This window comes from Mandrillus leucophaeus, unplaced genomic scaffold (assembly GCF_000951045.1).
Source record: "Mandrillus leucophaeus isolate KB7577 unplaced genomic scaffold, Mleu.le_1.0 Scaffold34, whole genome shotgun sequence".
NCBI lineage: Eukaryota > Metazoa > Chordata > Mammalia > Primates > Cercopithecidae > Mandrillus > Mandrillus leucophaeus.
Genome location: NW_012103587.1, coordinates 1,250,256 through 1,262,596, shown reverse-complemented (window position 1 = coordinate 1,262,596; position 12,341 = coordinate 1,250,256). Strand labels below are relative to the sequence as shown.

The 12,341-nt window shown below is 58.0% G+C and overlaps 1 protein-coding gene across 1 annotated transcript in view; it reads left to right on the top strand.

Moving 5' to 3' along the window:
* Positions 1-12,341, top strand: part of NCOR2 (nuclear receptor corepressor 2) — a 210,424-nt gene that overhangs the window by 51,324 nt on the left and 146,759 nt on the right. The window contains exons 6-7 of the mRNA XM_011988891.1: positions 211-324; positions 8,457-8,513. Of these exons, the coding sequence (XP_011844281.1) occupies positions 211-324; positions 8,457-8,513 (171 nt within the window). The remainder of the gene's footprint in view (positions 1-210; positions 325-8,456; positions 8,514-12,341) is intronic.

Genomic DNA, 12,341 nt, shown 5'->3' with positions numbered 1-12,341 from the left:
TCGGAGCTTGGAGGTTGCAGCTGGCCCGGGAGCTGGGGCCTCTCCCGGGTACGGAGTCCCTGGGGTGACTCACAGGAAATGGGTAGCAGCCTGACTTCCTGTGCGCGGCCGCGGCCCGGGCTGCAAGGGGGCCTCCCCAGGCCCTGGGAGCTGCAGCCCTCCTTCCGCCCGCCGGGGTGCTCACCCCTCACGCTCTGCCTCTTCCCACAGCAACAGCTGGAGGAGGAGGCTGCCAAGCCGCCCGAGCCTGAGAAGCCCGTGTCACCGCCGCCCATCGAGTCGAAGCACCGCAGCCTGGTGCAGATCATCTACGACGAGAACCGGGTATGCGTCCCCGCCCCTGCCTGCTGCTCCCTGGTGTTGGCCATGAGGTGCTTCACAGGGGGCACCATGAATAGGGCCTCAGTGTTCCCATCTGCAAAATGGGGAGGGGACCTCGCCACCCTCTCCCCCAGAGATGCAGGGTTTATGAGTGGGTGGGGGAAGGTGACTGGTGGAAAGCCATCCTGGTGTGGCCTCTGGGCTGTTCTGCTCAGACGCGCAGATGGGTGTGAACCGTGGCTAGCCAGCGGGATGCAACACAAAACGGAGGCTTTGGGCTCCAGGATAGCACCAGGGTCCAGCTGATGGCCCAGGGTAAGGGGCTGCCACTTCAGGCACTTGTGCAGAAGAAATCCCTTTAAGACAAAAGATAATGACGTTATGACCACAGCAGTGAGCTTTCATGGAGCAGCTCCTACCGTCAGTCCTGGAACGGCACGTGCCGACGTCGTTTCCATTTTCCTGAGGCCCAGAGAGGTTAAGTGACTTGTCTAGAGTCACACAGCTAGGAAGCATTGGACCTGGATTTGAACCTGTGGGCTGTCAGACCGCAGGGCCTGAGTTCTCAGCACCAGCTTCCACTGACACTGGGCCCTCGAAGGGGCCTTTGAGATGATTGAAACACAGAGTCTGTAGCAGGCTGTGGAGGCCCATGGAGATCCCACTGGGGGCAGCTATAGGGGGTCTGGTCTTGGTGGAGGGGCTTGGGGTACCCAGAGCCGTGTCTCCAGGGGCTGGACCGTAAGGGTCTGTGCACCCCGAACGTGGAACCTTGTGTCTGGTGAGGTGGTAAGCTCCCCATCGTCCCAGGCAAGCCACTACTAGCTGGGCTTTGATGATTTACAATCGACTTTTTCTAAATGTACTCAGGATCTGTGGATGTTGATCCCCTCCCTTATTTTCTGGATGAGGAAACTGAGGCCCAGAGAGGGACTGGTCCTTGTGAAGTGTGACAGATGCGGAAACTCCTCTCCCGGCCTTGGCTTCTCTGGTTCCCCTCCTGCCTGTAGCCCCAGCCACCCTTCCCAGCTGCCTCTTCCGTAATATCTTCCTTGGCCAATCAGTGCTCAGAGTTGAGGTGGGGGTGGGGAGGTCTCTGGAGTCTGGTGGGTGCCTGCAGTAGCAGCCTCAGACAGGGAACTACTTGATCAACCAGTTTGGCTACGCCTCCACCTCTAGAAACAGCAATGTCATGCAGAATGAGACAAGCCTGTTTGGGGCCTGGGAACTGTGTGCCTGGGTCACTCTCCCACACCGTGGCCCCTCACCTCAAGTACCGCTAGTAACAGTCGTAAGAGAGCCCAGGGGCCACACATCCTTCAGCCAGTCATCTTGGGTTCAAATCCCATTTCTCCCACTTCCTGGCTCTGTGACCCTGGAATGTTTTACTTAAACCTCCCTGTGCCTCACGCTTCACAGCTTTAAAACAATGACAACGATGGCATCACCTAGTATAGTTGGTGTGGGGATTAAAGGGGCTGATTTCCTAGTGCCCTTAGGACAGACAGTGCCTGGCACCAAAGAAATGCCAGCTGATGCTATTAATTGTCATTATCGTAGCTCTCATTTCTTCTTGTGATTGTTTACCTTGTACATTTAATAGAACAGTATTTGCATTTAGTAGAACTACTATTATTCTCTCCATTTTGCTCATCAAGAAACCAAAGCTCAGAGAGGGAAGGAGACCTCCCTGAGACTGCAGAGCAAGTGAGCTTTGAGCCTGGGACTCGGAGCCAAGATTGAGGTTGCTCCAGGAGCCCGAAGTGGAGGGGACATGGACAGGGCTTCTGAGAGTGTCACCTCTGCCTGCCGTCTCTGATCCTTGGTGGAGAGCAGGCACGGTTCTCTTCAGCAGCTGTGGAGGCCAAGTCAGTGGCTGAGCACATTGCTGCAGTGCCTTGGCCTCTACCTGGTACTCCTCTCCTTGCAGGGCTCATACTGTCACTTCCATCTTTGCTCAAGTGGCTCCTTCTCAGCAAGACCTGTTTCAACCCTCTACTTAATACTGAAAACCCTTTTCTCACGAAAAAGGGTTTTCAGGATTACACCCATTTTCCTCCTTTGTGGCTCCTGATTCTCCTTAGCCTTGTCCTCATGGTACGTGATTTCTAGTTTACTTATTTATTCTGTTTATTATGAATGGAAACTCCGTGAGGGCAGGGATTTTATTCCTGCCCACTTTTATTTCCAGTGGTATCTCCAGCACCTAAAACGGTGCTCACCACACAGCAGATGCACGTTAAATAATTGTGCAAATGTTCAGGTGGCAGAAGGGGAGGGGAGATGGAGGCGAGTGGCCAGCTCTGGCCCGTGGAAGAGGCCTCTGGTTTGGGGCCGTGGGGGCTGGTGGGGACCCTCCATCTGGGCTGAGCCTCTGAGCCTCCAAAGCCTGCAGCCTGGTGTGCGGGAGGCCCCCAGCCGCCTTTGGCAGGAGCAGCCTGGACTTACCGCCTCTTGGGGGATCAGTAGGATTAAATTTTAATCTGCCTTCCTTCCCTGCTGGTTCCTGGAGAGATGGAGGACAAGGGTCTGTCTCTAAATGCCGAGCCAGCCGGAAAATGCAGCTTCCCCGCCGGGCAGGGCCCGCCTGGCAGTTCTGAGTGCTGGAGTCTGGCTCATTATCCATTCAGAGCACATTGGTGAGGCACCCGCTGAGCAAGGCTTTTCCCACCTCCCTGCCTCGCGGGAGCTGCCTGCGTGGGCGGGGGCCGGGGCCGGGCAGGTGTGCACAGATGGCAGGGCAGCCGGCAGGGTGGCTGCGGCCTGAGAGCAGGAGCAGACGGGGTGGCCTGGGTCCAGGAGGGCAGAAGCATGACCTGGAAGTGAGCGCTGGGAAGGGCTTCTTGGAGGCAGCGGGTGGGCTGGAAGGAGGGCATTCGGGTGAGGGACATGGCACAGGCCAAGTCCCAGAGACGGGACTGGCGTCTCCTTTGATCTTCAAAGGTGGTGGGCATGAGGTAGGAGCCTGTTGGTTCCGGGACAAAGCACACACTTGGGATCTGGACAGGACACACACACAGGCAGCACTAGCAACGTGTGGGTGCAGAAGGGGCATTTGTGCAGCGCAGGTTGCTGGTACTGCAGGAATTCAGGACAGAACCGGCAGAGTGGGCTTCACAGGGGAGATGGGCCTTGAGCTAGGTTGACTGGGGAAAGGCAGAAGGCTGCTTCCAATGGAGATGTCTACGGCTTACTCACAAGGTGAGGAGGAGGCAGGATTGATGGAAGCAGCAACCCCAGTTGCTGAGTAATGCGGAAATCAGCAGAAAACTCGGGTCCTTGTCTTCGAGTTTAAGCATCTTAAAAGGAAGGTGTTTCTATGATGTGATTAGGACTCAGTGTGTGCACGTGTGATCGGGACGGAGCAGGGCAAAGACGAATAATACCATCCACAGTCACCGTGAACGTGAAGCATTCAGGAGAGCCTTTTGGGGGGGTTGGCACTCCTCGTGCTTGTCTGTCGGGCCCAGCATCAGACCCCCGATTCAAGATTTTCAGAGCAGTGCTTCAGACCCCATCCTGTGGCCCCAGCATCCTGTGCCAGGCCCCCACCTCTGGGCTCCATGCCCAGCCACCTGGTCATCAAAACTGCCCCTAGGGTCCAGGGGTTCTTTCAGATTGTCCGTTTCAGCCCTGCGGGGCTGCTGCATGTGTCCTTTGACCTGCCACTGTTCCTGCTCGTCACACACCCTGGGAGGGCTCTGCGCAGGGCTCATGGGCATGGGGCTCTGTTTGAAGATGAGGAAGCTGAAACTCAGGGTAGGCCGCTGCCCTGAGGCACTGCTGCAGCCAGCGGAGGAGCTTGAGTGCAGGACTAGGGGCTCGGGGCTTCTTGGGTGAGTAGGTGCTGCCTGCAGTCTGCAGATGAGGAGGCCAGTGTGGCAGAGAAGGGGCTAGGATGGGGCTTCCAGGCAGGGGAGAGGCGAGGGAGTGGTCAGTGTCTGGGCTATTTCTCTGCCCTAGAGGAGAGCCGCATATGGATGCGTGTGTGGTTTGTGTGCCTGTGGGTACACATGTGCATATACGGATGGATGCATGTGTGCTGTGTGTGTTGGATACACATGGGTGAGCATACATGTGTGCCTTTGGATGACTGTGCATACTTGTATGTGAATACTTAGAGTGAGAGTCGGCTTGTGTGGGACGAGCATGTGGTGATTTGTGCATTGATACAGCACACCTGTGTATGTGTATGCATGCATATGTGCATGTATGTGGACCTCTGGATGACTATGTGCACATATGTGTAAGCGTATATGAGTCAGCATGTGGGGTCTGTGGTTATCTGTGCACTTACACATCCATGCATACACACGTGGGTGCGTGTTGTGTATGTGTGCGTAACTATGGGTGCTGTGTGCACATGTGTGAACACATGCATCCACGAATTGGCACGTGTGAGGCGTGTATGTAGGTATTCGTGTATCCGTGCACCTGTATGCATACGCATGTGTTCACACGGGTACGCATTAGGCTGTGTGCATGTGTGTACAGATGGATGTGCGTGAGATGGCGTGTGTGGGGCGGGTGTGGTTACATCATGTGTTCACTTGGGTGCACGTGTGTGAGTATGTGTGTCCGCCTTGACGTGTGTGGACGTGTGTGTATGTCTTTGCGCATTCCTAGATCTCGGCATGTGCACTTGGTCACGTGGGTCTGGTGCTCCCGTGCACCTGTCTGCATAGGTGACTAAGGACTTGTGTGCCCCAGCGCCGCTCCTAGGCATTTTGGGCATGGGAGGTCTGGCCACACAGACCCAGAGTCCCTGCAGGGGTGCCATTGCTTGAGTGATCCCCAGTTGCCTGGTGAAAGCCCCTACAGTGGGTGGACACCACGGCGAACAGGGCCCCTCACTGGCTTGAGTCCCTAGGTTCTCCTCCTCTCTGAGCCAGGTGAGCTTGGGCAGTGGCTTCTCTCAGGCTTGGCCACCTCCCCTGCAGCATCAGCCCCACCTGCCACCATCAGAGCAGAGAACTCGGCCCCCGCAAGGCCAGGAACATGGGAGGACATGCGTGGGGGCAGTCGGGTTTCAGTGGGATTGAGAAAGGCCTGTTTCCCTTCTCCCCCAGGGTGGGGCTGAGTCCCCTGAATTCCAGCTTCCCACTGGCAGGTGTCAGCCTAGCATGAAGCCCTCCTCTGGGCCGGAGCGGTCCCTGAGTTTTGCCACCCTTGGGTGGAGTTGGTTCAGCTCTACCAAGTGTGTCCTGGTGTCCCCTGCAAGCTGCATGGGGAAGATGCGGACAGGAGCTCCTGTTGGAGCAGCTGCTGTTTGCCAGGACCAAGGGCAGCCAGGGAGCCAGTGTCAGGAGGTGGCCCCCAAGGGGGCCAAGGAGAGGTACAGATATGAGCCATGGGAATATTGGGGTTGGGGAATGTTCTAGGTGGGAGAGGTTCAGGTGGGAAGGGTTTGGGATTTTGCCTAGAACTGTGTGGATTGGTGACCTCCTATCCAAGTGTCCTCTCTGAGCCTCAGTTTCCCCATCTGTAAAATGGGGCAGCCCTTGCACCCAGAAACAGGTTACTGGGAGGCTTGGCAATCCTGGTTGTGGCTTGGAGAGCAGGGAGACAGGGCCTGCCGTCTCGGCCACCTCTGTGGAGGAGGCAGAGAGGCCTCTGTGTCCTTGGAAAGGCCAGGCGTGTCCGGGATGTGGACTGCTTCCCCCATGGCCCTGGAGAAAGTGCCTGCTGCCCTCAATCCTGTGCTGAGCCCTGCTGGACGACAGCAGCTCGGTGGCTGGCGCTGGCCTCTTCTGGTCCTGGTGGAGAGGCGGGGAGGCACTGGGCCAGCTGCAGCAACGTGGAAAGAGGACAGGGTTCTGGGCTGGGACCAGAGAGCCTGTGGGTACAAGAATGCTTTGCCCCAGAGACAGCCTGAGTGAGGGAGCCAGCCTGAGCAAGGGAGCCAGCCGACCCCATTTCCAGGTATTTAGACCATTCCTGAGCATCCACCCTGAGCCAGACGCTGTTCCAGGCACTGTGGGTGCAGCAGAGAACAGAGCAGGTGCCTTGCTCCTCATAGAGTCCTCATCAGGGGGACATGGCCAGTAGGATAAACAGTGGGCTGCAGACCCTTACCCCTGACCGCATGTGCTGTGAAGACAGCCAGGTGGGGAAAACACAGTGGTCGAGGGAGGTGGGCCACCCTGCTGTGGGGGTTCAGGGAAGGCCTCTCTGGGGAGGGGAGGCTGAGTCAAGACACTTTCATACATACCTTTCTCCGCCTGAGCATACTAATCTGCTGTCACTGCTCTTAACCAACAGCTGTTGTTTGGGTTTATTCCAGGCAGGCGCCAGGTCTCATTCATTCCCTGTCTCTCCACCGGTCCCAGCGTTTGGAAGCTGCCCTGCCCCCGTGCCACCCTATACCCAGTCCTTCCCTGGGCCTGGCTCAGGGGTTCTCCCATCCTCAGTACCCCAGGGCAGACTCTTTCCTGCTTCGAGGGTGTGGCTGGGACAGTGACTCTCAGGGTGATGTCTCCCCCCATCCACCGGAAATACTAGTCCCAAGCCGAGGGGTGGCCCTGCGTGGGACCTGGCCCTTGACTTCCTCTGTCCGTGGATCCCGGAGGTCGTAAGAAGGGCTTCTTCCCTGTGTTTTGTTTCTGTGCCTCAGTTTCACCATCTGTGAAATGGGGCTACTCCTGCGTGTGCCTCCCGTGGTGCTTATGCGTGATTGAAATGTTAAAAACACAGCGTGTGCCCGACGGTCGGCTCATGCAGGTGCTTGGGGAACTGATCACTGCTGTAATAGTTCTCCCCTGCTGTTCCAGCCCCCAGCCGCACCTTGAGGCTGCAGGTCTCGGGGTTTCGGCTCAGCGTGAAGGTGGCCGAGAGCATAGCTCTGCTCTTGGTGGTCCAGGCCCTGGGCTGTAGGCAGAGGCAGCTCTAGGTTCCTGCTTGAGCCCACCTACATAGGTCTTTCTCCGAGGGCTGGGGAGTGGGAGTGATGCTGACCCGCCGTGCCCTCCCCTCTTTGCTGCAGCTGGGGAGCCTGGGCCCCTCCGCCCAGCGAGGAGATCTTGGCAAAGGCTGCGTCAAGTTTTTGTTGGCAGCCACATTTCCCGGGACTCGGGGTCACCTACTTTTGGCCAATCTGGGTTTGGGGTCACTGGGGACAGTTTCAGTATGGTGATGGTGACTTCTGGGGCCTGTCCGCCTAGTCATTGCCAAATACTGGGTGGCTGCCCCAGTGCAGCTGAGTCACAGCAGGGGCTCGCCCACGTGCCAGCCCGTGAACACCCATTTGCCAGCACACACGCAGTTTAGCCTTGTGCAGGGGGCGCCCAAACCCACCCAAATTCTGCCCCTGCCCTCCGTCACAAGCCCCAGGAAGCTACCTTCAGGAGCCCCTCCACCCCCCACCTCCCTGTACCTGGCTGGCCTGGGCCATCCTCCAGGCCTCCTCTGAGCGGACCCTGGTGGTCCCAGGCTAGGGGCTGGCGGGCCTGGCCGAGGCACAACGTCTGCCTTCACGCCGAGGGCCGGGGTGGGGGCCCGGAGGTCCAGCCTATTGACGGAGCGGCCACCGAGCCCTGCACCACATGTTCCTGTTTTCCTAATAAGTCGCCACTTGTGAGTGGGGAGGAGGCGGGGAGGCCCCAGGGCAGCCCAGAAATAATCACATGATTGTGAAACACAAGAATCCTAGAAAGGGTATCTCTGAGCGCCTCTATCTCACCCTCCCTCCTCCTCCTCCTCCTCCTCCTCCTTCCCTCGCTGGCTGCACTAGCTCTGAGGTAATTGTAGACAACCCAACCAGCTTCCAGGGCGAGGGAAGGCATCTCAGGGCTGGCAGTGTCGGCTGGGCTGGCGGGGAGCGGTGCCCACATCGCCGGGCCCTGGGGGAGCGAGGCCTGCGCGCCTGCCGGGGAACAGGCTTCAGTGGACCTGGCGCATTTGCTAAAATCGAAACTTGGCGGGCTTGCTGGGGCCGCTGTGGGGGTATTGAGGCCCCTCTGTGTTTTTTTCCAGCCAGGGGAGGGCCTGGAGAGGGCCCCAGGCCTCCCTCCCCCGTACTGAGGATCAGCATGCTGGACTGGGCTGGGCAGGTGCCCGCTGCTCCGGGAAGCCTCTATTTATAATCTGTGTTTTTTTGTTTTTTTAAAAAATTCCTCCTCTTCGCCATCACCCTGCAGAAGAAGGCCGAAGCTGCACATCGGATTCTGGAAGGCCTGGGACCCCAGGTGGAGCTGGTGAGCTGGGGTACAGGGTCGGGGGCTCCGGGGAGGGCGGGGGTGGCTGGAGAGGTGGGCAGGGAGGCGGGAGGATGCGGTGGAGGAGGAAGTCATCTATTGCCAAGCGCTGCCCAGGCGGCGTCCGCGGAGGAGGCAGGAAACCCACCTTCCTGATGAGAGGATGGCAGATAGCGGGTGGGCGGGCCTGGCTGGGCTGAGTGGGGGTGGGGAGTCTTGGCAGCAAGTGCCTGTGGGGCCACCTGCGCACTCCTGTGCACACCGTGAAGCCCGGCCACTCGGGCTGTGAGGAGAGTCACACACCTGTAGACCAGCGCGTTTGCTCCAGCTGAGTGCGGAGAGCCGGTTCTCTGGGTCACGCGATCTCGGTCCACTCCCAGGTGCGCTGCTTCATGGTGGTGTGACCTTGAGCGGGTTTGTTACACTCTCCGTGCTTCAGCTTCCTCATCTGTAAAATGGGAATCCTAACAGCACCTATTCCACTGGGTTACAGTGAGGAGGAGCTGTGTTAATGTTTGTCCAACATCAGGTGTGGCGCCTGCCTTGCAGACAGTAAGTGTTCGGCATTAGCTATGATGATGATGATGATGATGATGATGGTGATGATGGCTGTCACTAGTGTCCTTTTGCTGTGGAAAGACGCCATGTCAGCAGCAGAGCTGGAAAGCAAGCCCCAAGCCTCCTGGAGTCCCTGGGCTGAGGATGGGTGGATGCAGAAGCCCTAGCTCCCAGAGAACGGGCCACAGCCCCTGCCTGCCCCACAGCCGTGTGTGCGCATTGAGCTGGTCAGCATGGATGGCCGTGGTGGGCACTGAAGGCATACTGCTACCCACATGTGTGCCAGATGAGGGAGAGTCTGTGTGCATGGTGGGCTAGGGTGTGTGTGTGAGTGCGCCCAGGGTGCAGGTAAAGTCTTACGCTTTCGGCCATGTGTGGTGGCTCACACCTGTAATCCCAGCACTATGGGAGGCCAAGGCAGGAGGATTGCATGAAGCCAGGAATTTGAGATCAGCCTGGGCAAAATAGCAAGATCTTGTCTCTGCAAAAAATTAAAAAATTCACCAGGTGTGGTGATGCACGCCTGTCGTCCCAGCTACTTGGGAGGCTGAGGCAGGAGGATGGCTTGAGCCCAGGAGTTCAAGGCTACAGTGAGCTATGATCACACCACTGCACTCTAGCCTGGGCAGTCGAGTGAGACCCTGCCTCATAAACGAAACAAATCTGACACCTTCCGAGCTTCCATCTAAACTCAGCTCCACTGCGTGTTCGCCAGGTGGCCTTAGGAAAGGGGCTGACCTCCCAGCACCACGGTGCTCTCTCATCGCGGACAGGCAGACACTCTGGGGCCTCCTTCCAGGGTCTTCCCAGGGTTAAAGGCAGTGACGCCCGTTAAAGGCTCACCTAGTGCCGCTCCTGGCCCCTACGAAGCGCTCAGTAGTTGTGAACAATTTGGTGATGAGCTCCTCCGCGTGAAGTTTCTGCAGGCTGCTCGGTTTTGCACAGTGAGAGCTCCCCGAAGCCTGGGGTCTGTCTGTTGAGGCCACTCAGGAACTGCAAGCCCCAGGCTCCCAGGCCCGCTCAGAAGGCAGAAGCAGGGAGGAGATGGCAAGGGCTCCTCCAGCTCAGAAGCAGGGCCCAGCCACCCACCTGGCTGGACTCAGAAACCTCGCCGGGCTCCCCCATCCCCTCCGGGCTCTGCCCCCTCCAGGTGCATCCTTGGGCCTGGGCGACCTGGTGACGAGCTCTGGCCTGGGGTCCTGCTTCTCACCGTGGAAGTGATTTCCGGGGAAGTTTCCAGCAGCTGCTGCTTGCTTGTTTTTCTGTTTTGTAAACAGCTTTATTGAAGTACAGTTCGCACGCGTGCCATTCACCCATTTAAAGCATACAATTCAGTGGGTTTTAGTGTATTCACAGATGTGTGCAACTGTCACCACGGTCAATTTTAGAACATTCCATCATCTCAAAAAGAAACCCTTCTGTCTCTATGGATTTGCCTATTCTGGACATTTCCTATAAATGGAATCTTGCAATATGTGGTCCTTTGTGTCTGGTTTCTCTCCCTCAGCATCATGTTTTCGAGGTTCATCCGTGTTGAGCGTGGGTTGGTCCTTCATTCCTTTTTGTGGCTGAATCATGTTTTCACTGTAGGGGCAGGTCACGTGTTGTTTACCCACTCATCAGTTGGTGGACATGAGATTGTTTGCATATTTGGGGTATTGTGAATAAAGTTGCTGTGAACATTAGTGTGCCGTTTCCATGTGAACGTACGTCTTCATTTCTCCTGGGTGTGTACCTAGGCGTGGAATTGCTAGATCCTCTGTTAACCCTATGTTTAGCCCCTTGAGGAACTGCCCAACTGTTTTCCAAAGTGGCCGCACCATTTTACATCCCCACCAGTAAGCTGCCTCTTGCCTCGGTTTCTCCTTTTTTGCCAAATGGGGATGGCAGGGTTGGATGAAGTTCCCAACCATTTCCAGACTTCCAGGTCCTCCCGCTCCCCTTTCCTGATTGGTCCCTGGGGGCTTCCTAGGGGAAAGGGCCTGGAGGCCGCCATGTCTTAGGGCCTGAGGAACACAGGCGAGGAAGCCCCTGTCCGTGGGAGTCTGTGGGCGGATGGGGGTGGGCAGCTGCTGGTGTCAGAAGCTTTGGAACCAGGGGCCCCACAGTGAGTCTTCTCTGGTTCTTTGGAGACAAGGGGATGGGGTTGTCTCCCGCTTGGGGATCTCAGAGCAGAGGCTTCCAAAGGGCTGATGGCACAGGAGGCCAAGGTCTAGTGTCTAGACTCTTGAAGGCCCCTGGCTTGGTGCCAGTCAGTGGAGAAAGGGAGGGCGCCTCGCAGAGCTGTTGCCATCCCATTTTCTGGATGAGGCTCAGCGAGGGGAGTGCCTTGCGCCGGGCCACACAGCAAGAGATGAGGTGGGGAGGTGTGCTGAGCCCCGGGGGGAGCGGCTGGCCAGTTCTGCACAGATCTGCCAGGCCTGAGTGGCCACAGGCATCCTCCAAGCAGAGGCAGCTCCGTGGTACACCCTCTGCAGGGGCCTGTCTACCACCTAGGTGTCAGAAGCCCGGACCAGGGACGGCCTGAGGACCCAGGGGCTGTGGTCACAGAGTCTAGTTCCCAGGGTGTCTTCCATCAGAAGCTGCAGTTCCAACGCCCCTCCCCTCGGCAGGGACGGATCCCTGTGGCCCCCCTGGAGGAATTTGCATTGGAAAGGATGAAAATAGCAGCAGAGGTGCTAACTAGGGGTCTAGGGCTCTGAGATGGTGGGGCACGGCCCCTCCCGCCCAGCTGTGGGGCCTGGGCCAGGCTGGGAGCAGGCGCGGTGGTGGAGGGCGCGCCCGGCAGCCCCGACCTCTCTGCCTCTCTGCCGCTTTGAGTCATTGCTTCCTTCCTGTTCCAAGGCGTTATTTTAAGAAGCTGGTGTCACCAGCGGGTTGAGGGCTGGGGCTGACGCTTCATTTATTGCCAGCTCAGGCCGCCTGGGACTGTGGCTCTTCCTGGTGGCCCTGCTGGCTGGCTCAAAGCCCGAGGGGGGCCGCCTCCTCCCTGGCCCCTGCTGGCTTTCTTAGTCACCACTGTGCCTCATCTTTGCCTAAGCCCTGCGTCTGGCACCTGCTCCCCTTTGCCCTCTTTCTGCCCTCTGAGTGGCTGCGCCTCTCATTTTAGAGGAGACGGAGGCTGAGCAAGAGAGAGCTAGACCCTGGGGCCTCCTGGGTGCCACCCCAGGCTCCACACTCATCTGGGCCTTGATGTCCTCACTGGCATGTGTCCCCCCAGGGGTCATTTCTCCCGGGAGGATAAGGCCTGGGGGTGAGGGACAGGGGCCA